The 23,052-nt window shown below is 42.6% G+C and overlaps 1 protein-coding gene across 1 annotated transcript in view; it reads right to left on the reverse strand.

Moving 5' to 3' along the window:
• Positions 1-23,052, reverse strand: part of SNTB1 (syntrophin beta 1) — a 116,259-nt gene that overhangs the window by 28,657 nt on the left and 64,550 nt on the right. Inside the window, exon 3 of the mRNA XM_040546976.1 lies at positions 12,667-12,874. Coding sequence (XP_040402910.1) covers positions 12,667-12,874 — 208 coding nt within the window. The remainder of the gene's footprint in view (positions 1-12,666; positions 12,875-23,052) is intronic.

Consider the following 23,052-nt stretch of genomic DNA (forward strand, 5'->3'; position numbering starts at 1 on the left):
TGACAGGAGATAGGGCCAGAGAGAACACCAGAAAACACTTCTCATATTGATGTACAAGCTTCTCATGTCATAAACAATGGGAAAGCTTCTATTTCCATAGCAGGCTTTTCCCTCAAATTGAACTTTTTAGAGATGCTTCCAGAACATCCCTGACATTTCTAGCATAAAGCAGCTATATGCATATTATGCGTGGGCAGCCCACTATGGCCGATGTCTGCAAAACCATTTTCAGTACAAGAGTGGTGCGTGAACATTTGCACGCAGCAGCATCTGCTCAGCAGAAACGTATAAATAAAAAAAAGCCCCAACAATACCACAATGTGTACACAACGGAGTTTCAGCAGTCCTCGTGGCGGCTGGCAGTTGTTAGCGTCTAGTGATTAAAACCCAGGTGTTCCTTCCAGTAGGGCTACTGTTACTGTACAAGAACTGACTTCAGGGAATCCAAATAACATCAGAGGAAATGTGTGTTAAGTCCATTTGTCTTCAGCAGCAACATCACTGCACTGGGAGCAGCTGCTCTGAAAACACACATATGCTTTCTTTTCAATGTACACACAAAAAACCAGCCTCTGCCTCAAGAGTGCCTCCTCGTACCCTGAATTTATTAAACAGGCACACTGCACAAGCAGACAAATCCTTTCAAAGGAGAGGGGGAAACCCTGTACTTAAAAAATATTCCGAGGTGTCTAACCAGATCTCTGAGATGATCCTCGGTAGTCTTGGAACTGAAGCTTGGAAAAACGGGTGTGCTTTTGCTGAAGTTGCTGGAGTTAAAGCATCCTATTTCCCCACTGATGAGATGACTCACTCCTTAGCAGCATGCCATTTAAGTCCTGTCATTTTTCACCAACTTCTTCTGACTCTTCTCACCCTCATCTCCCACAAGTTTAATTGCTATTGCTTGTTATACCTGCGACACTACTGCTGCCACCTGTCTTAACTGAAATCAAACTAAGCTGTGCGTTAATACAGACAATAACACAGCCGGGTGAGAAGAGGAAAATACCTAACATCACTGTTACAGCAGAAAAAGCCACGATTCCATGTGATATTTCAGCAAGAGAAACTGTAAAATGGACTGTGGATTTTTCCATGAATCCCATTTTGTGGCTATTTCTCAAATTCGAGTACGACCTCTCTGATAAAACTGCATTACTTTTGTGAGCTGTGTTGCTGCCAAAAAAAATCCAACATCATTCCACCACGTTCTGCCATGGGGTCAGGGGTTACACCAGCATCTAATTTCTCTACACCTATGGTATATCTGACAGGGAACGATCCCACTGCATCACGCTGAGTGCGAGGCCACTCACCTCCCTCATGCTTACTCTTTCCAGGACTCGCTAATGCTGCCATGTTGACTCCTGGCAGGGTGCTCTACAAGGAACCATGCACGACGGGGAATTCCTCCTACATCTAGAGAACTTTATACTTCCAGAAGATCCTGTTTTGGATTCTCTTACCTACTGCCCCCCCTTTTCAGGTTACCCTGTTACCTGTCAGGCTTTTTTTTCTGTCTTGCATCCAAAGGCTAACGTGAAGACCAAAGATTGCACATCTATGTACTTTGGGTTTTTCCATTCCATGTCATTTGATTTTCTGTTTTAAGCAGTAACGTTCCTTCAGTTTAATTGACCAACTTTCATTGCACAAAGAGGGATCCATAAAACTGTGTGTGACCTCTGGAAATCATGTTTATTCTGTTTCTCTGTCCCCTCCAGCTGGTTTTTAGGACTTACATTAAAACTGAAAATGTTGCTTTCTTATGTAGCCATTGTGCAATTCTTCCTTCCCTTCCTAATCCTTAAAGGAAAACTGCCAGGAGAGAAGGATATTGTGCACGTTGGGCTTTTTGTCCGTCTCTCCATTGGGCTGATTAGCAAAGTACTGTCTCTCCCTAGATTTACAACTGTAAAATGAGATCAAAATCTGGCCGTTTGAGGGAAGTGTTACTTTTGTAAGTGATCAGAAACAGCTGCTTTCGAAACCAGTGATGCCGTCTGCTTCTGGGAATCCAGCAATTGGTCTTAGGAGCTTTCACTTGTGGGGACAGAAGAACTTTGCTGAAGTATTGCTAAATGAGGTACCATGCAGTTATTCATCAAAAAGTTATAGCACTGAGCTCAAATTCCTTGAAATGCCATGATAATCATTACACGGTAATCTCTGACAAGGTTAAATCTAGTGCTTTTCAATGGCTGTTCCCCCAAGTAGATTCCCTTTTGGTAGTAAAATCATTATCTTGCTGCTTAAACATTCAGGCTTTCCTCTCTATTTCACAGTTCATAAAGCACCTTTATGATGTTGAGATTTTTTTTTTTTTGAACAGACAGAAGATGGTTTGTTTTTCCTGCTTTGATTAAATCCTGTATCCCACAAGCAGTGAACCTGTGATACGATACTGCTCTACTGTTTTTAATTGTCTGCTCCTATTAAGATGCCAGCACTGTACGTCTTTTCCGATTTTGCTACGTGCTTGGCATTGGCACTGTCAGGCCTGAGGTTAATATGTACACCGCACAACTCATTAGCTGTGCATTACTATCAGAGCCAAAAATCAACATGATTGATCCAACAATATGTTTGGGCTTGGGACTGAGACTCAAACGAGGTCTTACCGAAAGCAAAGGTCAGCAACTTGGCACAAATTTTGCTGCGCACAGAGAAAAGCTTTTTTTCAAACTATTCATCAGGGAAGGTACAAATGACAACTAATATGGGTCTCATTAAAAATGAGAAGAGGAAACCCCTTGGAGAGGGCAAAGAGGCTCCCTCACTACCCATTTTATTATTTTTTTCTATCCTTTGCTAAAGCTTTTATTTATGTTGCAGTAAAGACAATGTGGAGGTTAAAGGTAGCTGTGGGCTTGGGGGTTTAGGAGACTACTTAGCCTAATTATCTTGACGTGCACTATCAATCACTGCCCAGTTAAACAGAGAGCATAATTCTGCAGCTGGTGATAAACCTTCAGAATTGAAGGATCTGGGGGAAGGGAATGAATGATTTTTTTTTATCAGCAGTATGATTTCTTTTAGTTAAAACTCCAGCGTCAAAACATTTCCTGTATTAAAATAACTAAAATAAACAGACACTAGCAGAAGAGTGGGAGAGAAGAGGAATGATAGAAGAAACCTCTTCAACCATGGATTTGTTTCAAGTACAGTTCTTAGGAGGATTTCACTCGTAACTCAAGCATTCTTGCCACAGTCAGACCCCGCAATCAATACTTCCAAATACGCTTTTTACATACGGTATCGTCATGTTCCTTTCTTCCTCAGCAACCAAGAGTGTTGAAAATGCTATTGATACAACAATTAAGCTGTAAGAGAAATACTTCCCTGCAGTTCCCGGAGTCGCTGTGTTACAATATAATTGTCTAATGGCACATTTTTGTAAGGGCTGTCACGGTATTATGGGTATAATTTTATTTTTACAGAATACAATAATAAGGTAAGAGGCTGGCGTTAATAGCCTTAGGAGCCTATTTCATAAACAGAGGGTGAGGATTGAAATTGGACTGGATTTGTGGAGTCTGCATTGAGTAAATGTCTTGCCACACTGAAAATTATAATGCATGTAACTTTTCCCTCACCACTGTTTTTTTTTTTAACTCCCCTATTCTTCTAAAGGTCAATCCCTCTTTCCAACAGAGAGCACAGCTTCTTCTCAAGGTATTTTTAGAAAATCTGTTTATTTTTCCTTGTTAGCAGTTGTTTGGCAAAACAGGATACGAGGCATATTGCTTCTGCTTTTACCAGCAGCTCTGCTCTGCTGTTCTGCAACATCCCTCAAACATTAACTAGCTAATCTGTCCTAAAAGCACTTGTGGGGGAAACAGCACACCTTTGATTGGAAGCTGAATTGGAAGATTATGATGGGGCAACACTACAGAATAACACAATGAAAAAAATGTTTTCCTCCAAATGAGGGCGTTTTTACTAGGATCAGCTCTCCATTTGCCAGCTTTCTCAATGAGCATTAGCTGAGGGTTTTGGTGGGGCTGCAGAGCAGAGGGAATAGTTCATTTTTTTTATGACCTATTCTGCTGCTTTCTGATCTATTTATTCATGCCATTAATCAAAAAAAAGCTGAAATGGGAGTATTGTTGTGTTAGAAAAAAACTGATGACTGGGGTGAGAGGAATTCATATTGGCCAGAGCCTGAAGGTCAAAGCACCCCTAATGGACCTCTCCGTTTCCCCGGAGGTGATTTTTAACTTTAGGAGACAAAACAGCAAATGAGAATGTGTGTTTGACAGCAGATACTGCTCATGGGGAGGCAGAAGAGCTTTCCTTAGCCCTGCAGCTCTGTTTCTGGTGTTTTGCAGTTGGGCCCCAGGAAAACTCGTCCCCTCCAGTGCCATGGGAGGTGGCTGCGGGGCTGTCCCCACCTACCTCTGTACAACATCACCCGGACAAACAACAAGAGCAATACAAGCTGAAAAATGTTAACTGCCAAATGATGTGCCTCAGAGTTTCCAGTGAAAATCTGGGATTTTCCAAGATGGATATCCCTTTTCTTTCAAGCTTCTTCACTGTGTATCCCTAGAGCTGTGTAAGCACAGGAGCTCCCCTTTTCTGCCCATCCACTGCTGACTCCCTGCTTGCACCAGAAGTCCACCAGTGGTCCAAATGAAAAAATCAACACAGATGTCAGGTCTCTTTAGTCCCATTCAAAGCCAGCTTGCTCTAGCTCAGCCCCTGAGCACATGTACCTGCAGGAGGACGGGGCAGAAAACCAGTGGGGCAGGAGGAGACCAGTCGTGTAGGCTCTTAAGTGGCTAAAATCATTGGGAATTGCACCCTCTGCTCCCCACTGGCAAGGCTGCATACGTGTTCAGGAGATGTCTCTGCTTCCCTACGGATTGTGGTTTATTTGTTGCATTTAAATCACATTTGAGAACCAAGGAGCATCACTGTCCCCAATTCTTTCACTGTCTTTCTTGCAATATTTACTGACAGAGGCTAAGAGAAAAAAGGAGGCCTTTCACCTGCTTTTAGAGGAAAGGGATCAAAGCTTTTCCTCTTATCATACCTGCATCTCTCCTGCTTTTTTCCAACTGAACTTGAATGCATATACATTCAAACACAGGCTTTCAAAGCTGTGAAGCCCCGTAAGGTGAGCTGACCTAGCACCTGCCCGAGGGGAGGTGGATCCTCTTCGATATGCACCTGCAGCTTCCAAGGCAAAAGGTGGAGAGCACAACACTCTAAAAATTAAGCAAAATCTTGTAAGAAGTTCCTTTGTCTTGTGAAATCCTGCCCAGCCCAGCCCACAGCAGTTCAAGGCTGGGTTACATACAACAAGGGATTAAGCTCCCGTGCCATGGCTGCCTGTGCTCAGGACCATGCTGGGATGTGCTCCCACTGCCCTACCCTGATGGGGAACCCAAAGAACAGCTCCTATACCCTGGGAAGCAGCAAACTCGCCCATTTCCTTTTGGCATCCTCTTCTCCTCCTGGTTCAAGCCCTGCCCTGGGTCTGTCAGTGGGACATCCACCCCAGAACCGTGGACCACTACATGGATTTCCACCAGTGCTTCGTGCCCCCTCCAGCCCATGCTGGAGCAGGTTTTACACCTCTGGACTCGCCATTTCTCCTGATGTAGGAGGAAGAAGTTAAATAAATAAAATGTCACGGCAGAATATCATTGAAAAGAAACTTTCTCACCCTTCCTGGGGTTTATATGAATAGCAATAGCAATATTTCATTTAAAAAAAAAAATCAGAACAATCAACATTAAGATGGTTAGATCAAAACTTGGGAGGGAAAACAGGCAAAGTGTAATTGCTTCCGCTGGAAATCTGGCCAGAACTAATGCAACCCTTGTGGAAAGGGCGAGGGGACATGCAGAGCCCAATTTTACACTTCATCTCAAATTCTGCAAGAATAATTTTACATCTGAAGGCTAACACGGGCACAACAGCATTCACTCACTGTGTAACTGTGCTCCACAATTATCTGATTAAAGGTTGGGGGTTTTTTTTGCACTATAAAAAACAAACTGTGCTGCAGAAATAGAGGCTAACTTTCAAGCTCAGGTCTTTCACCTCACGTATCTTCCATTTACTATCATCATTTTTCACTATTTATCAGCCCAATCTTCACACTTATTCTTCTTTCCAATCCCCTTGTACTGAGCACTTGTGCCTGACTTAGATTTATCCTTTGCTCAGCTCTCGTTGGCATGTGAAGAAATAGCGTATGCGTTACAGATAAAGACTGGCAAAGTCCTAACAGTGTGGTGAATTAAATGGCTGTTTTTAGCCAGAATTTTTCTTAATATATCCATTTATTGAAGGCACCTAAAGCAACAAGAGAACAATGTTACTGCTGATGAATTGGCCTGTGGAGGAACCTCACCGAATCTGGGAGAGGAAATTACTCTTCATGCTACTTCAGGTTTACGTCTTTCCTTAGTACAGGCTGATCGTTATCCCAGATAATGAAGACTGTTAATGCAATTAAGTGCTCTGTTGTGGTGTTTCACAAAGCAAACAAATAATTCTAGAGCTAATAAGCTACAAGGTTAAGTGACACAGGGCAAAAGCAGGACTCTTCATTTGTATCTAAGTGCTCCACAGCAAGCAATTAGCCAGAATACGATTTCGAATTTAGGCCACATAGTAGATTTTCTGATTTGAGGTATGTGTAATCTCCAAAAGGCCAGGTCAATATTAAGATTATGACCACCTGCATGGTATTAATTTGACAAATCAGCTCCTTCTTTAGCCATTCAAAACAGGAGGCCAGGACCAAACTGCCTTGCTTTTCCTGGGCATTATAGATGGGTAGCACTTCCAAACATGCGTAGATAATTACTAAAGAAAAGAGGGAAACAAAGTAGAAAAAGAAAGCTGTAGAGACTAGAAATGGCAAAGGAGACCACACTACATGAATACAACTTCCTCGGGAAAAAAAAAAAAGCATTGGAATAACAGTTTTCTTAGCGAACACGGATGTTCCTAGCAGGTTATTTATCTGGTTAAAGTATACACTGATTTGCAACAGGGGTTAAGACTCAGTACAACTCAAAGTTCACTGCCATTTCAGACTAAATGTGCACAGCTATTTTCTCTAGTCAGAACGAAGACCTGGGGATCAACACAACCCAGATTTTATTCCTGAACAAGCTGCTGGTTCCGTTTGTGCAGTCAGCCAGCCCAGCCAAAGAGCTGCAGGCTGCCCGAAGCGGCAGCCTCATCTCCCAGCCCCTATAGCTCTGCCACATGCCCTTGCACTGGAACTTGAATTTGTCAAAAAAACCCGTAGTGAGCTGGTTCAGGGACCTAAACCTGCAGAAAGCTAATGTTCCACCCCAAAAAGTAATGAGTTTTCTGCCAGCGTAACTTTCTGATCTGGCTCATTACAGGGTCAGGTGAGCGCTGCCACCGCTGTGATGGAAGAGCTGGGGGAGCCAAGGGGGTCGGCAGCAGCCCCAAGCCACGGCTGTTCAAGAGGCCACGTCACAGCATCAAAGGCACTGCAGACCCGGACATGGCCATGCCAGGGTTTTTTAAATGTTGTCTAGCAGCTGCTGTGCTTTTTATACCGTGTCGCAGGAAGGTGGTTAAAACCAGATCTGCGTGCTGTTAAAGAAAGTCAAAATGTTTGAACTACTTGACAGGCCGTGGCTTTCTCGTGCAAAGACATTTAAGGTCAGTGTTAAAAGGCTGTTCTAGAAATTCAGAAATTATATAAAATTTTAAAACCGAAGCTTCGCTTCTGTTCTTTGAAAACTCATAGGTCTGTGATGAGAATAACAATGTGGCTCTGTTGCTGTCTACTTGTTTTGCTAGCCAATGAGCATAGGTGCAAAGGAAATGGGAAAAGAGAAACGTTTTCATTTCATCCTGGAAAAACACCCTCAAATACACTCTCATGTCATTTGCCTAAATCTTGTTTGGACAGCTTGAGTGTCTCACAATCTTACCGCTATCGCTCCCCCCCGCAGAATTAGGCAGAGAGCAGGAATATAAATACAACGCTGCAATACACAGCTCGATACCGAAGATCACTCTGCGATGACACGTCCCACACTTCAGCTCTAAAACAATGATACGGTTATCTAAGGTCTGAGGAGACTGTACAGCCTGTAACGTATGAACACACTTCTCGTTTCAGAGATAGTGTCACGAGCTGAAAAACAACTCTAATTCACCATGCTGTGTGGCTGTTTCCCCTCCAACATCAGGTATTTTCTCCACTCTGATCTACCCATCAGATTTCTGGGAGCCTGTTCACATTTGCTCTGAGCACACGGAGCTACGTTAACACGAGCAAAATGCTGGAGTCAAAGAAAAAAAAAACCAGAAAGGAATTTTTCTGCCGCTTCAAATATTACCATTATAAAAGACAACTTGCAGCTACCCCTATTTTCAAGTTTCTCAAAGGAACCTTGAGACTATTTAACAACCCCATTGTCTGCTAAGACATTTGACATTCAGGAAGAATGTTCTCCAGCCGCAGGAGTGCTTTTTCTTTTCACCAAGTCTACATTTAAAGCATCCCTGGCACAGTAAGAACAGTGAGAGACACAGAACTGGGGGGTTTGTTTCTGTTCTTGGTGTGTTTCTTTTTTTTTTTTTTTTTTTGGGTGTGTGTGTGTTATTTATTATTTTTTTTATATTTTTTATTTTTTAATGACCTAGCTACAGCACTGGCACCTCACTCCAGCTTCAGCACTTGTATGGCCGATTGCTGAATAGGAAAAAACACCCTTTGCAAAAACACTTTTGCCAGAACAACCTTGCTGTGTTTGCATTAAAGAAGCAAAAATGGACATAAAGCTTTGTCATTAGTATCTCGGTCTACTGGAACTGACATTACAAATTGAGAAACTAACATTTCCTTGATATTTTGACTCTCCAGTGTAAGAGCAGAGTTTGCACCTCATGAAGGAGCTCAACAGCAGGTGGATAAGTACGATGAGAAAAGCAATGATGCTTGTTTCGCCCCCCTATAATCCACAGGATGTGCAGAACTATAAAAAACTGGGGAAAAAAGAGGTGGAAAAGACATTTCTAAAAGGATCGAAAGGATTGTTGGAAAGAAGAGGGACAATTAACATGCACATGGAAAGGGATTACATTACTTTTTTGTATTTGGTCACTGGAAGTGTCTTTACTGGGAACCTTAAAAAAAAAAAAAAATGCCTGGAAAGATTAAAACCCACATGCAGCTGTTCCCTCCCATTTGTATATTAGTTAATCCCAAAGGTCTTGCTGAAGTTCCAAACAAATACAAGAAATAAAAGGTTGCGGAGAGCACATGCACTTCATTATAAACTGGCACTTGACATTTCTGTTAGTCGCAGGCAAGTTTTAGGATGCTGGTAACTAACATAACTCCCTAATCCTTGGCTGGCTTCAGAAACCCTTCCCATGAGGTCAAGGATAGGACAAGGTTAGCGTCTTAATAAAACAGGGAATTTGGCAGCTCTAATGATTGCTTCTGGCTGTTTTTCTCCTTCCCTACGATAAAGCCACAGTGAAGGTTTGCTTTCTTAACGTGATCCATAGCTTTTTGCTTTACCTGCTGACAGACTCATTGTGTGCACCCTGGGGAAAAGCTAGGGAGCTCTGAAGGTGGACCTGCAGGGCGGAGGTTTCATGCTGAAGACCACAAATTTAGGGCAGTCTTCACAGGGAAGTTCACTGAAGGTAGAAGAAGCCTGTTAGCATGCAATCGCATAGTACCTTAGATAACCTACTATTTATTTTAATGTTACCCACCTGAGGGAGGCTCAGCTAATGAATCTATTTTTGTAGTAATGTAAAGGTTGAAGTTCAGAGCTAAGTTTAGAGCAGAGACATATAAAAAATGTCAAACCAGGAAACTGTTTAATGAAAGCAGAGACTAATCACGGCAAATTACGGTGAAATTTCTATGGGATTGCATTTTGCATTCCCCAAACAGCCAAAGGAATTCATCTCCGTCAGCGTCACTCCATCTTGCTGCGAATTCACTGTACGGATAAGCTATGTAAGTAACATAATGCGATGCCATAAAAGCTGCCTTAAAAGTTACAGCCTAAGATGTTTTCCAAAGTGGAGTTCAGATTTCTTCCCACCGCAGTCCGTGGAAAAATGGCAAGATATGCCACAAAATATCATACAAAAATAATTAATGATGGCATTAGGAGGAATACAAGGCACATGTGGCTACTAATATTGAGGTCCCTTTCCCCCAGGGTTTTGCTTTCTAAGCTCCAGCATTTAGAAACCAACCAGGAGTGCATGTAGTAGGAAAGTTCACCCCGGGAGAAGAAAGCTGGTATTCCTGGTCTGCTTCCAACAGTCCCCGGAGAATTTAATCTCTCCCCACTGGCTAACCCAGGTTTTGCACGGGGAGTGTCTAGGAAATGCCCTGTGGTCAGCACCTAGCCTGGCTGACTCCAACACCTCCTCTGAAACAGTATCTATAGCGTTTGCACCCTCCTCTCCCACCCTGCAGGTTATCTGTCTTAAATCCAGCATTTCCAGCCCGCAGTCCAGTAACAAAATAAAAGCAATTTAACTTAGCTTTTTACCATATGTAGTGATTTTCTCTGCTTTTTAACTGGTCTCCCAAATAAGAAGAAGCTGGGAACTTTTGACCTCACTGCGTTACTATTGCAAAGCTCTGGATGGTTAGTATGGTTAAAAAAACATGTTGACATTTGGTTACAATGCTGTTAGAAATCTCCCAAGGCTAATTCTTGATGACAGCCATTGTAAATACTCTGGAATGCACGCAGAACCACAACTTGGTCCTATTAAAGGCAACAGGAGTTTCACCACTAATTCAGCAGGATCTTGAACTGGCCCATGCTCAATAACATGAACTATGACTGCAGTCTGCAAGGCAAAAAGAAGAGGGGAAAGACGTGTGTGAATGAGATACTGTGTAGTAACTGCCACAAAGAAGACAGGTTAAGGGTACATCCCTCCTTGCATGAAGAAACGTTACTTGCAGCATTATAAGAATAGAAATCTTGCATAGTTTTAAAACATTGGGTTGCATTTCTACAAATGTTTTCAGCCAAAAGACTTTTCGTCCCAAATAATCGATTCAACATTAACTGGAGGCATCACCGACCCACCAGTGAAAGAGGTGGCACACAGCAGACGTTTCATGCCCTGTGCCATGCACAACACTTGCTTCCATTTCCAGTCCAAGGATCCTATTTGTGGCCCCGCTTCTAAGCTTCCACAGCTCCCTGATCCCACAAGCAAGCGCTGTCGATCACACTTCATAATAGGGAGAGAAAATTCACAAACAAGAAGCATGCTGTGCATCCGCTTAAATGATCTGTTGATCACTTGATAATGACTAGTTTATTAAGTATAAAGTATATCTGATCTGCTACACAGCAGTTACTGTTTCAGAAAAGAGGATTTGGAAACAGAAAAGGACTGGTACATTCAACTTTTCATAAATTTATAGAAAGGATACAACATGAAAGCAAGTTTAAACATCCCATGGCTGTCTAGTTTAATACTATGAAAATTTCCTTATGGGGTCTTCTGTGTTTTAACAAAGAGCTGAGATTATACCCCAGATTCCATACTCTCTACAACACTAAGCCACAGTGTTGTGCTGTTTTCCACACAGCAAGCATTTCTGGAGGGACAAGAAAATGTATAAAATCTGTCTGCAAAGTTCTGCAATCTTTGCCTTGTTACATGTAGTGTGGATTGACTCACATTTGCCTAAAAACAAATGGTGTGTCCTTTTAAAGGATACTAGATGGTAGCTGTGCCTGTGGCTGCTGTATTTCCACCTACAAAATCCCAGATAGTGCTAATGGGTACCATCACAGCTTTCTGCTCCTGTGTTAGAAGCATAGGTTACAAGGACAGTTTGTAGCACAGTGACTCTTCTTGCATGCAACCCAGCTGGAGAGGCTGAGATGCTCTGAACGGCCACCCAAGTAAAATCTGGATGAGAGGCATATCTGGGCACAATACGAATGCTGTTACAGGAGCCAATCCACATGTATCAGTTGGTACAGTGCCAAAGACAATTCCTGATTTAAAAGTACTGATTTAAAACCAGACGATCTCATCCTGATACCATCCCTGAGCATTCACGGGTCTGCGTTCTACAGGTCACTAAATGCCACGCTACTCTCAAACTGGACACCAGCTCTCCTCTGTGGGCAAAAAATATTTTGAGACTCAAACTGCGCAAGACATGGGGACAGAGCTGCAATCTCTAGCTCTGCCTTCCAGATCAGCCACTTCGTGCTCCAGACCACGGCTAACTCTTGCAGCCAGGCAAGCAGGGGTGGACCACGGACCAAGTATCCGGCTACTTCCCAGGCCAGGAGCAGGAAGGAGACTGAGGCAGACTGTGTCGTATGCAGGAGATGTAATGGCAGCAGGGGAGCTTGAGGCTGGTGTCAGTTTTTGTGACTCAAGTCCCACACTTGAACTTGACAGGTCATGAGACTTTTGGTCACCCGGGAAAGCCTTTGCTATTTGGTATACTGAAGTGAAGACTCAGGGGACCTTCCAGTTACATTGGAAAAAAAAAAGAAATTTGACACATTAGGAAAATAAAGGTCTTCAAGGAAAGCTAAATAATAAAAAATAATAATAATAATAATAATAAAAAAACAGAATCTCAGACAGCAAGAAAGAGAAAGCTTAGAAATAAAAACAAAATGTTTCCGTTACCTTTTCTGCAAGCCAGCCTAGATGCCTAATCTCTCGACTTCCAGCAATCCCTGTTTTACCCAGCTGGTCTCTGACCTCTGCAATCACCCTGGGGATGAGATCATTGACACTGGAGTGGATGGCATTGAACCAGGCCTGGGCTGTAGCTGAATCCTTACTCCTGAGAACCACGGTGTGCTTGGCATCAGGTGAATGAACTTCAATAAGTCTAGAAAAATGGGGGGGGAAAAACATTACGTTCACTCATGTACCGTTAGGTGACTGAAATTACCTCACTTACTGTTAGCTATCAGTTACAAAGAAGGATGCTAATATCAAGGCCTGGCACTAAAAACTTACCTTTACAACACCCAAATCTAGTGAGATCCACCTAACTGGAGCCAGGTCTGAACTGTACATTACTGATCTTTGAGAAGGGGCTGATCCAACCCCACATCTAACATGTCAATAGGAGTTTCAAATATAAAGGCAAGAGGAGCATCCACCCATAACCTTACAAGATAACAAGTTTTCCCCAGGGGCTGCCCCTTCCTGCTCAGCATGCCCCCAGACTTTGCTTTTACCCTGGCGGGGCAACCACCAAGGACCACAAGGAAGATGACTGCAGAGAAGCTGGGGATAAGCTGCTACCTTCTTCAGCTGTGTGTCACAGCACGCGCAGCGTTTCTCAGTATGCTTACTTCATACATACAGAGCTAAGTGAAGAAAAAAAACCCTAACCCTAAATGAAGGAATTTTCTTAGGACTGCCCTGTGGTTTCGGTGACACCACTAAGCAGAACCAGAAGCCCGGTGTAATTGGCCTTCCCCAGGAGCAACAGATTTCCCAAATGCTCCATTTAGGTCCTGCTAACAGTGGTGGCAAGAAAGTGCTAACCCCAACCGTGTGATTACTGCTGACAAGCATCTTTTACGGTTTTCCAAACTCCTGTAGGGAGAAATGTTTTTCCCCAAAAACACATTTACTCGACCATCTTGTGGGTTTTCACCCCACAACTGTGTTTTCGAAAGCTAATCTGAACACAGCTTCCAGAAAAACGAATCCTGTCCATCATGGTCATGGGAACTGTGCCAACACCTCTACTAACAACAACAAGAATGCTTTGAGAGACAGCTGCTGCTATTTCAGCGCTGCTTTCAGCGAGGTTATTAGTTATTAGTGGGGCTTTGTGTGCTCTTTATAGCTTTGTGGATCACTGTTACTTGAACATTTACTAAATAACTAAATAACAGCCTGGTTTATCATTATGTAGTGATTATAAAACCCAGCTCTGGTCAATGCCCATCACTCAACTCCACATCACATTGGTGTTTTTTCATTGTAAACGTACAGTGGCTTCCCCTGAATGTTACCCACACGAATTCAACCTCAGATTCGAGCCTCAGTCTCTACTTCTGTCTCGTGTACTGCTGCCTGATCTCCAAGACACCTAATGACTCCTTTCTGTATCAGAAAAGTAATTAGTTCAGTGGGTTTTATTCAGGTTGAGGTTGAAGACAGTACCGTAATCCAAATATTTGTTATGCAATTACAAAATCCTGCAATTTGGAGCTTAACTAACAATTAAGAGTTTTTAATTAATTGATTAAAAGAGAGCAGAATCCAGAACAGAAGGCGACTCAATCTGTGTAGCTCTCTGGGGCTAAGAGGATGAGGGCTGCTGGTCTCCTGTTTGTCCATTTTGGAAAGGGGAGGTCTCCAAGCAGACACTGCTCTAAAGATAGAAAAGGTCACGATTTTCCAAACTGAGCAACTGAACTGTTGAGGGTTCTAAATCACTGCTTACATAGTTCAAAAAGTGGGCTGATTTTTCAGAAAGCGCTGAGCCAACACAACAGTGCACTTTGCTCGGTAAAGTCATCGGAACTCAGCACTTTCTGAAAATAAAGGCTCTCATGTAGCCGCTCCAGCAGGCACTCAGGAGTCAACTTCAGGTACCGAAAGGAAAATGCCTCGTTAGATGATGCAGATATGGTGAATAAGAAAATTATGTTTGCAGATTAGCACTTTCCTAATCAATTTTCCTAATCAAATTCTCTCTCTCTCTCTTTTTTATTTTTTTAAACTGCACAAAAAAGCTGTCTCCCTGACAGCTATGATTTAGCCACTTGTGTCAGATGGTTGTTGAGATGTTAGCCACCACACCCTGCTTTTTCTGCTCATCAGAAACACCAGTGTCCCAGTGGACCCTAGGAACTTGGGTTTGAGCTTGCTCTTGCATGCAGCTCAGCAATGGTAACAAACTGCACAGACCTGCACTTTGTGGTAATCAGTGAAACATTGCTTCCTACTCACAGAGAACTTTTTGGCACAAGATCTCAAAACATTTTACAAATGCCGGTGACAGCGTCCCCGTTTCACCACGGGAAAAGCACCCAGAAAAGCATCCAGATGAGGGAGGGAAGCAGCCAGGAACAGCACTAGGTATTTTCTGCACTCTGCCTCTCGTTTTAACGCTTCTTTTAAAGAGAAAAAAATACCTGGTATGTATTGTGGCAGTCCTGGAAAATGTTAGTGCGCTGTATGGATTTTGTGAAACAATGCTTTTTACAAAGTTTGTGGTTCCTGTAAGAGAATTCCCACCTCTAAGCCACCGCCTATCACGCTGGAAACAGAGTGCCGAACAAGTACTATAAAGACAGAAGAATGTGCTTCTTTTGCAGCTGCTAAAGAATAGCAAGCTTGTGCCATTTCTTTTTAGGTTAGATTTTTAAACCTTTGCTTTTTTAACCTTTGGTTTAAAAATAAAATTATCGAAAGCTGTAAGAGCTTCCAAAGGGCAACCTGCTTCCCTACAATTTGGAATACACTAAATTGTTACAGCAAGTGGATACAAACAGGTATTTTGCTACTTGGGCTTTCATCAAAGCGTATTTCCCTTAATAGTGGCTATTTACGTATTTCTGTGATAGTTCTGTCCCCTAAAATAATGAACATTTAGTCAGCTCTTCACTGCTTTAGTTGATTCAAAATGATGAAGTGCTATTTCAATTTGAAATCTCATACTGTATTGTAATCTATATACATCGTGTTGATATCAATTTATATATTCTAACATAGACAAACACACATATACAGCATCATACTTGCAAGAATACTTGAGCTATCGTCTGTCAGTGACTTCACGTGGGGTTATTTTGGGCACTGCTTGCCAGTGATCAAAGTTTGATGCTGATACACTACCAGATGCAGACAAACTACCTTGTTGCCTTAGCGGAGTGACAGGAAGAAGGGACAATACGTGCTGCACTTACCCAAAGTGACTTCAGATGGGAATAAACACTGCACTGACAGCACTGAAACTCAGTTTTTTTATCCTCCACAGTGGTCCATCCCCAAAAATACGTCTGCAAGTGTCATTTGTGTGCAGGCTGCTAGATAGGCAGTAAGGATGAAAGTCTAAACCCTCAACTGCCTGAACTCTGCTACTACTTGCTATGAGATCTAAACTACCTTAAAGAAGCCGCCCTTACAGATTTCCCCTAAAAATCCAGAACTCCCACCTCTGCAGCCACTTGATGGAGATCCTAACAGAAACTCCTCTTACCTTCTTTCTTCCTGGAAACCCACCGCTTCCTACTGCAATCACACGCTGAAAGCACTACGTCCCTGTAAACTCTTCTATTTTCTGCCTTTCAGTGTATGCTGCTTTGCTTCACCAGTCCATTTGGACGCTGCTTTTTGTTTAACAGCTGACTGATGGCATTTCCATATTTTTTCAAAAGCAAAAAAATACTGTTGACCTTAGTAAACTCCAACTCTAAAGTACTTAAATGTTTCCAAGCAGTCCAGCCATTGTAGCTTTGATTTGTTCCTTGGCTAAACTGACCACCGCTTACTGACTTCTGTTTATCTGCAGTTCAGTGATAAAGTTCCCTTAATTCCCCACTGAATTGAAATATTTAGGGCAATGCCACAGCTGTGTTTATTCTCACACTCCACCACAGTTATGTAAATACTGCATATGGAGCTGTTTCTGATAAAGCCCATACCAACCCAAAGGAATTATATGTTAGCTCTAGATGGCTGCCAAGATGCGCGGCATCTCTCCAGCTTGGCAATGCACATGAATGATATCACATTTTCTCAGAGATCATTTGGCAAACCTCATAATAAAAGAGCAATTTTCTCTCTCCTTCTCAAAGAGTTTCTCTGAGCGGAGGAGTATTTCCAGCATCCCATTTTCCACCCGCAGAACATGGGGGTGACACAAAACCCAGTCCCTCCAAACGCCGTAACCTTGCAAGTAGGAGGCCAAACCTCTCTCTCCCTCACTGCATCCAGAGCTTTTACTTTACTGTGGATGAGAAGAAGTTGAAAGCAAATGTTTGATAGCCCATATTCATTCCACATTTGATAAGGCCTCTGTGTAGGAGCGTTCATTATCTAAGAAATACCTTTTATCAAATCTCTTGAAAGCACTTCTCCCACCACCATTGGCTCAGGACCAACCCAGGCACTGCTTTACACTTTGTGCCTTTTCCTGGGTCAGATTATGTATTCGGTGACTGATTAAAGTGTGGAGTAAATCCCTTGAAGTTAATGATAAGCTGGAGCCAGAGTTATTCAAGTCCATCACGCTACTTTGATTTTGTACCAGCATAGTCAGGAACAAAACACTCTGCCATGGACTTTGCAAACTTAAAAAGGGATTGAGGGCAAAACTGCTCACGCCATTTCCCCTTCATTGTCTACACATGAAATGGTAGCACGTAATTATGTTCATTTCTGAGTGTATAAATATGGGAGGCTTTCCAGCATAACAGGGGATTTAGTGAACACAATCAGAAAAGATATTTAAATACGTGTAATTTTTTATAAAATAAAAAAACCAAACTGTTAAGGTTTTTGTGTAATGCTACATGCAGCATCAAGAGATGAACCAGGAATAAAGCATGTAAAAATAAAGCAGTGGAAATATTGGGCTTAGTGTCCAAGGAAAATATTCCACAGAGATAACGTTAGGCAGCGCAATGAATTCCCCAGCCTACGCTGAAGAAACCTGTGTGTTTGATGCACCTAAATGTAGGTGAAAGCAATTTTACAAAGCAAGCACTGTTTGGCAATGCGGCAGAAGTTTTCTGCGCGACAGTGTCTAGGTCCCCTCGCTGTCACGACGGTACTCACTGTCTCAAGAGTTAGTTGCTGACTTTCACCTTAGCGCAGTCACTGTAAGTGCAGTTACTCATTTCTTGGGAGCTGGACTAGACTGAGGTCCACGCAGAGGACGTGTATATCACTAACGAGCTGTCACAGTTGATTTCGTTTCTATTTGTTGCCAGCTGGGCTTTAATAAAAGGGCTATCGATGGAGTTGTGTAGCATGCAAGTGAGGAAAGGACCTGCTGACATCACTGCGTGCCGACCGATAGGCAGAGCACATCATGGGCTGCCTTCTGTACACAGAACAAGTCATTTAATATCTTTTTAAATATATATGGACATTAAGAAGCAGACTTCTTTCCCTGCATTGCACGAAAGACCTCTTATCTTTTTCCTTCTTCTAGTTTTCTTGTTACAGCTGTACTGGTAATGCAGAAACACCCAGTCCAGCCCTCTTCACAGTGGATTCTACACCAAACAATGGCAAAAGTGCTGTATCAAGGAGCAGCGGGGTCAGTTATTTGGAAAGAAAAAATAAATAAAATTAATAATTTTAACAAAATAAAAGGGAATTAATAAAATAAAAAGGAATTATTTCAGAGGGACAGTAGGAGTTTGATTTAACCTCAGAAAGATGTTGCTTACAATTTCGAGATCAGAAGATGCTGTGATTGGTGTGGTAAATACACTGACCGCAGATCACTGAAGCATCTCTTTGACAGAAAAAGGGAAAAAATTGCTAGAAAAAAATTGTCTCAGTCACAAACACTGCACCTGTAGTAAAGCCACAGCCAACCTCAAAGCCTGCTGCTTCTGCAGTTTGAGCTGAATCTGGTCAGAGTAAAGAGCAATGACCGTAGCTGATAATAGCGGTAAATGACCTGCAGGTTGGAACAGTTCAGAGGTGAAGGCAGACGGTCTCACTTTGCTGCCTAAGTAAGATATCAGGAACTTGGAGAAGAATTAGATGTCTTTTGAGAAAGAACAACACCGTAGTAGGACCCAGAGGAAGGAGTGGGACACGATCCACAAGGACAGATGAAAACTGCTACAGAGAGGGGAGGAATGAGCAGGGCTGCTGATGGATCTGCTCTGCCTTGCTGATGAACTAGCACGGGAGAAAGTCTCGCTGGAAGAGACAAAGAGCAGGTGCACCCCAATCTAGCAGCCTGTGCCTGAGTGTTTCATTAATTTATACGCCCACTTCTCGGCTTGTATGAAAGAAACCTCAGGAATCACTGATTAGTTGCCAAGTGAAACAAAACAGTAGCCAGTCTGTTCAATAGCCATGATGACAAAACCCCAAATTCTCTCCTGAGAGCTGGGGAGAGAGCAACATCGGGGAGCCAGCATCCCCGTAATGCTGCTGGTCCTCTTCCGTGAGGGCAGGCGTGTGTCACCTCCTGGCACTCTCCCTATGGCAGCAGTTTGTGAACTCATCTTCCCATTTAACAGACTCAGAGGTCAGTGGAGAATCTTTGTGTAAGAGATGAGAAAAAGCAACAACTTCGGTGTAACTCTCTCTGATTCCTGCTACAGGCAAAAAGGATTTTCAACAAGCAGAAACGTGTGTTAAAGCAGGAATTGACAATAGGGTATTAAAATAGCTATGTCTGTGCATACAACTTAAGCACTAAATCCCAGCCTCAGCACCTACTGACACTGAGCTGGAGCACCTAAGGCAGCAGCCCATCATCAGAGACCCCCGGTGTGGCTGTAATTTGCAATTTGCTGAGATACAAATGACTGCAGAAGGTGCGGGAAAGAGCAGTTGTGAATACACAAGCTGAAAATCCTGCTCGTTGGCTAACAGCACAAGACCTGAGCTGTAAGACTGAAATGCAGTTTGAAGACCCTCTGATAAGGGGTCTGGGAAAGCCCAGCACAGAGCACAGGGTATCGGCCAGGCAGGAAAAGGGGGCTCGAGGTTTCTACCCGGCTACAAGCAGTACCACAAAGATGTCCTTGTGGGGACAAGGAGCATCGCAGGAAATTGAAACCCTTGTATATCAACTTCCTTTGTTTAGCAGATCTTGGGGTGCTAAAATTGCTCTCCAACATTATTTAGGGGCAGCTTGGATGTCAGCACTTACACACCTTACATACAGACACACACAAAACACGATTAACTGTTTGCCTTCCGCTGTCCTGCCCTACAGCACTCACAAAGCCCCTCCTTTACCTTTAATTTGTGACATATTTCATTTGTGATTTGATTTTTCTCTTTTTTCCAACAGTGTTCACTAAGTCTACTGCAGTTTTCACTTTCTGGTTCATTGCTTCACCTTGCTAGTTAGCTACTTTCTCTATCACCTTTCCTAAATTTGTTCTCCTCCCATCCCACTATGTATTTCTCAAGGCAGTTTGTTCTCATTGTTCCTGCTCCCCTGAATCATTTCAGTGACTTTCCTCTTATTTCTGTTCCTCAGCTCAATTCTCTGCAGTGGAAGCTGGTTGGAAAAACTCTTTGACTTCTTCAAAATTACCCTATCTGAAACAGTGACAGGAAAAAAAAAAAGTAACATAAAACCCAACAGCATTGCTTTTTTTTTTTTTTTTTTTTTTTTTTTTTTACTAACTTCTTACCTAAGCATTTTCATGGTAAAGAAATACTTTGGTTAAAAGTCTATTAATCAAAATCCGTCTGAAAGTCTTCTACCAGCTTCAGTTACTGCCACCTCCATACCACACACATCCTTTCCTGCCACCCACTCACCATGACACATTTTATTCCTGTCTTCAGGTCACATTCGGTCCCTTTCACAAAGACAGAAACGCTAAGTTTATCATGCACTTACAGATATTTTTTTCAGTAACATGTGCAAGAGTCTCTCACCCATTCTATTTGTGCTAGAGATGAGAATGACACCAGGATCTTGTCTGTCCAACAGAGAAGGATGGGGAGGGGAGAAAGCCCCATGTCGTTATGTCAGGGGAAAAAACATGAGTTGTTTTTTCATGAAAACAAGACATAACTAATCCCAGACCCTAAAGATTCATCAGGACCTGTAAAGACTGAAAGTCACTCACAACATACTCTAACTATTGAGTTCTTCACTGGTATCTCAAACACACCATAGGAAAACCCATTGTGTGCCTAAATCCTGGCACGTACCCCCAGTAATTTAGTCCCTAGGACATCAGAAGGCTATTTTAACTATTTTAACAGAACAAAAATTCAACACACTTTGCAGGAAAACAACCCAAAACTGCAGTAACTAAAAGTAAACAAACCTCTGAAGTTCAAGCTGATCTGTCAATTTGTTTGTGTAAATGAATACCCTTGAGGTTGCACTGCAGAAAATGGTCTTTGTCTTTCATTAGGTTTTTTTTGGTCAAAAAAATTAGCTGGTGATTGAACTCAAAAGAGACTGAAACACACAGCTCTATGGGAGGAACAGAAGGAACACCTACAGAGGTGTTTGATCTCATTGGCCTACCAGGAAGGCTAAGGAGAAACTGAGGCTGAAATATAAGTTTGTATGAATTATAGCAAAACAAACAACCTGTTTGACTGGTGTAGATTTTCACAAACGATGGAAAATAACTGTTTGTATTAATGAAAAATAAAAAAAAAAAATACCCTTTCTGCCTAGAGGCTTCAGAGCTCCAGCTCAGATAGAAAACTGTCCCTTAGCAAGACAGACAATCACAGCTTCCAAAATATACCAGCAATTGCAGAACTGCCCAAAGAACAATGTAGATGATTGCAGGACCATCAGACAGCCCAGCCTGAACCAATTATTAACTCTAGCAGTTAATGACTTGCCACAAAATTCTGTGAGAGGAGAAGAACTACACACCTGGGCCTCTCATCCGACATCCCTAGCCCTGAACGCATTAACCTAGGTACCAAGGAGGGTCCCACAGATGTGCAGCTCTTAGAGAGGATGTTTTAGTGTATCAAGGAGAAGGAGTCCTTCCTTCCTCACTACCCAGCCACTCATCCGTCCCACCACTGCACTCTTATCACCCCTCTGCCCACACCTCAACTTCTTCCCTCTCCTATCCTCACAGTATAAAATGGGATGTTGTAAATGTGTCTTAATTAAATCACCTAACTTCTCCCCATTTGAAAAGAGGGAACACTGAGTAAATCTCATGTACCTCCCACTTATTCATCCCTTCCAGTAAATAGCAGATATGGGGGACAGATTGGCAGTATTACAAGCAAACAAGAACACAACAAGAAGCATGCAGCTTTACACGAAAGGAGGATCTGGATCCGTAAGAGTAAAATAGTTTGGAGGTAAGGTTAAAAAGCCAGGTTCGCCTTGATCTGAAATTCCCTACCCTTTGTGGGCAACAATGTAAAGGGCTTCGCAGTGACAGATTATCCTTCTGTAACACACCGTGCATGCTGTGATTGCATAGTACAGCAGCGTGGCTTAAGCTTGAGGAAGGAGTCGACCAGAATTTCACCCTGATTATAGTCATTTTTTGTTCTTCTCTGGATTTGAATTAGATCCTTTCAAGTTGCTTTACTTTAATGTTGGATTGTTGATTTCTTCCCTAGCTTAACATTAATCTAAACAGTTGATAAACACAGCCCACCAAGGAAAAAATAAAACAGTAACAAAAATTCTTGATATAAATCACGACTTGGACTCTTGCAGGCTCAATGACTTCTTCAAAGGACTTATTGATATTCAAATAGCAAAACATGTCTGTACCAATAATGATAATTAAGTGCTACATGCCTTTCATCCAACGATCTCAAGCTGTAGCTCTCAACAACACTGCGAATTGAGTATGCTCTCTCAATTTCACAGAGTTTTTGTCTGAAGTCAGAGAGCAGCTCAGTAAGAGCATAAGGAGCTACGCCCAAATTCCTTGCAGGGTGGGAGTGGATTTTTTATACCGGTAATGTGCCCATTATAGTATCTGTACCTTTGCTCTCTCCCCCACACATATTAAAGTCGTTTCACTCTCCTTTGCCCACCTAGAACACATGGTAACAGCAAGAGAAAACGGAGCCAAGTTTCCTAAACTAGAGGCCAATCCTGTTAAATATGTACTATCCATTAGGAAGGGAAGATTTCCACCTCTGCAGGAAGCCCTGCAGAACCTCTGGTGTCTGTCCAGGGCCGAAGCAGCTCCCGCAAGCTGCAGTGTTGTTGGCATGGTCATGAAAATTATAGGATCATTAGGGTTGGAAGAGACCTCCAAGATCCTCTGGTCCGACCATCCCCCTACCACCAATGTCACCCACTGAACCATGTCCCTAAGCACCACGTCCAACCTCTCCTTGAACACCCCCAGGGACGGTGACTCCACCACCTCC

The sequence above is a fragment of the Cygnus olor genome, chromosome 2 (assembly GCF_009769625.2).
Source record: "Cygnus olor isolate bCygOlo1 chromosome 2, bCygOlo1.pri.v2, whole genome shotgun sequence".
Taxonomy (NCBI): Eukaryota; Metazoa; Chordata; class Aves; order Anseriformes; family Anatidae; genus Cygnus; species Cygnus olor.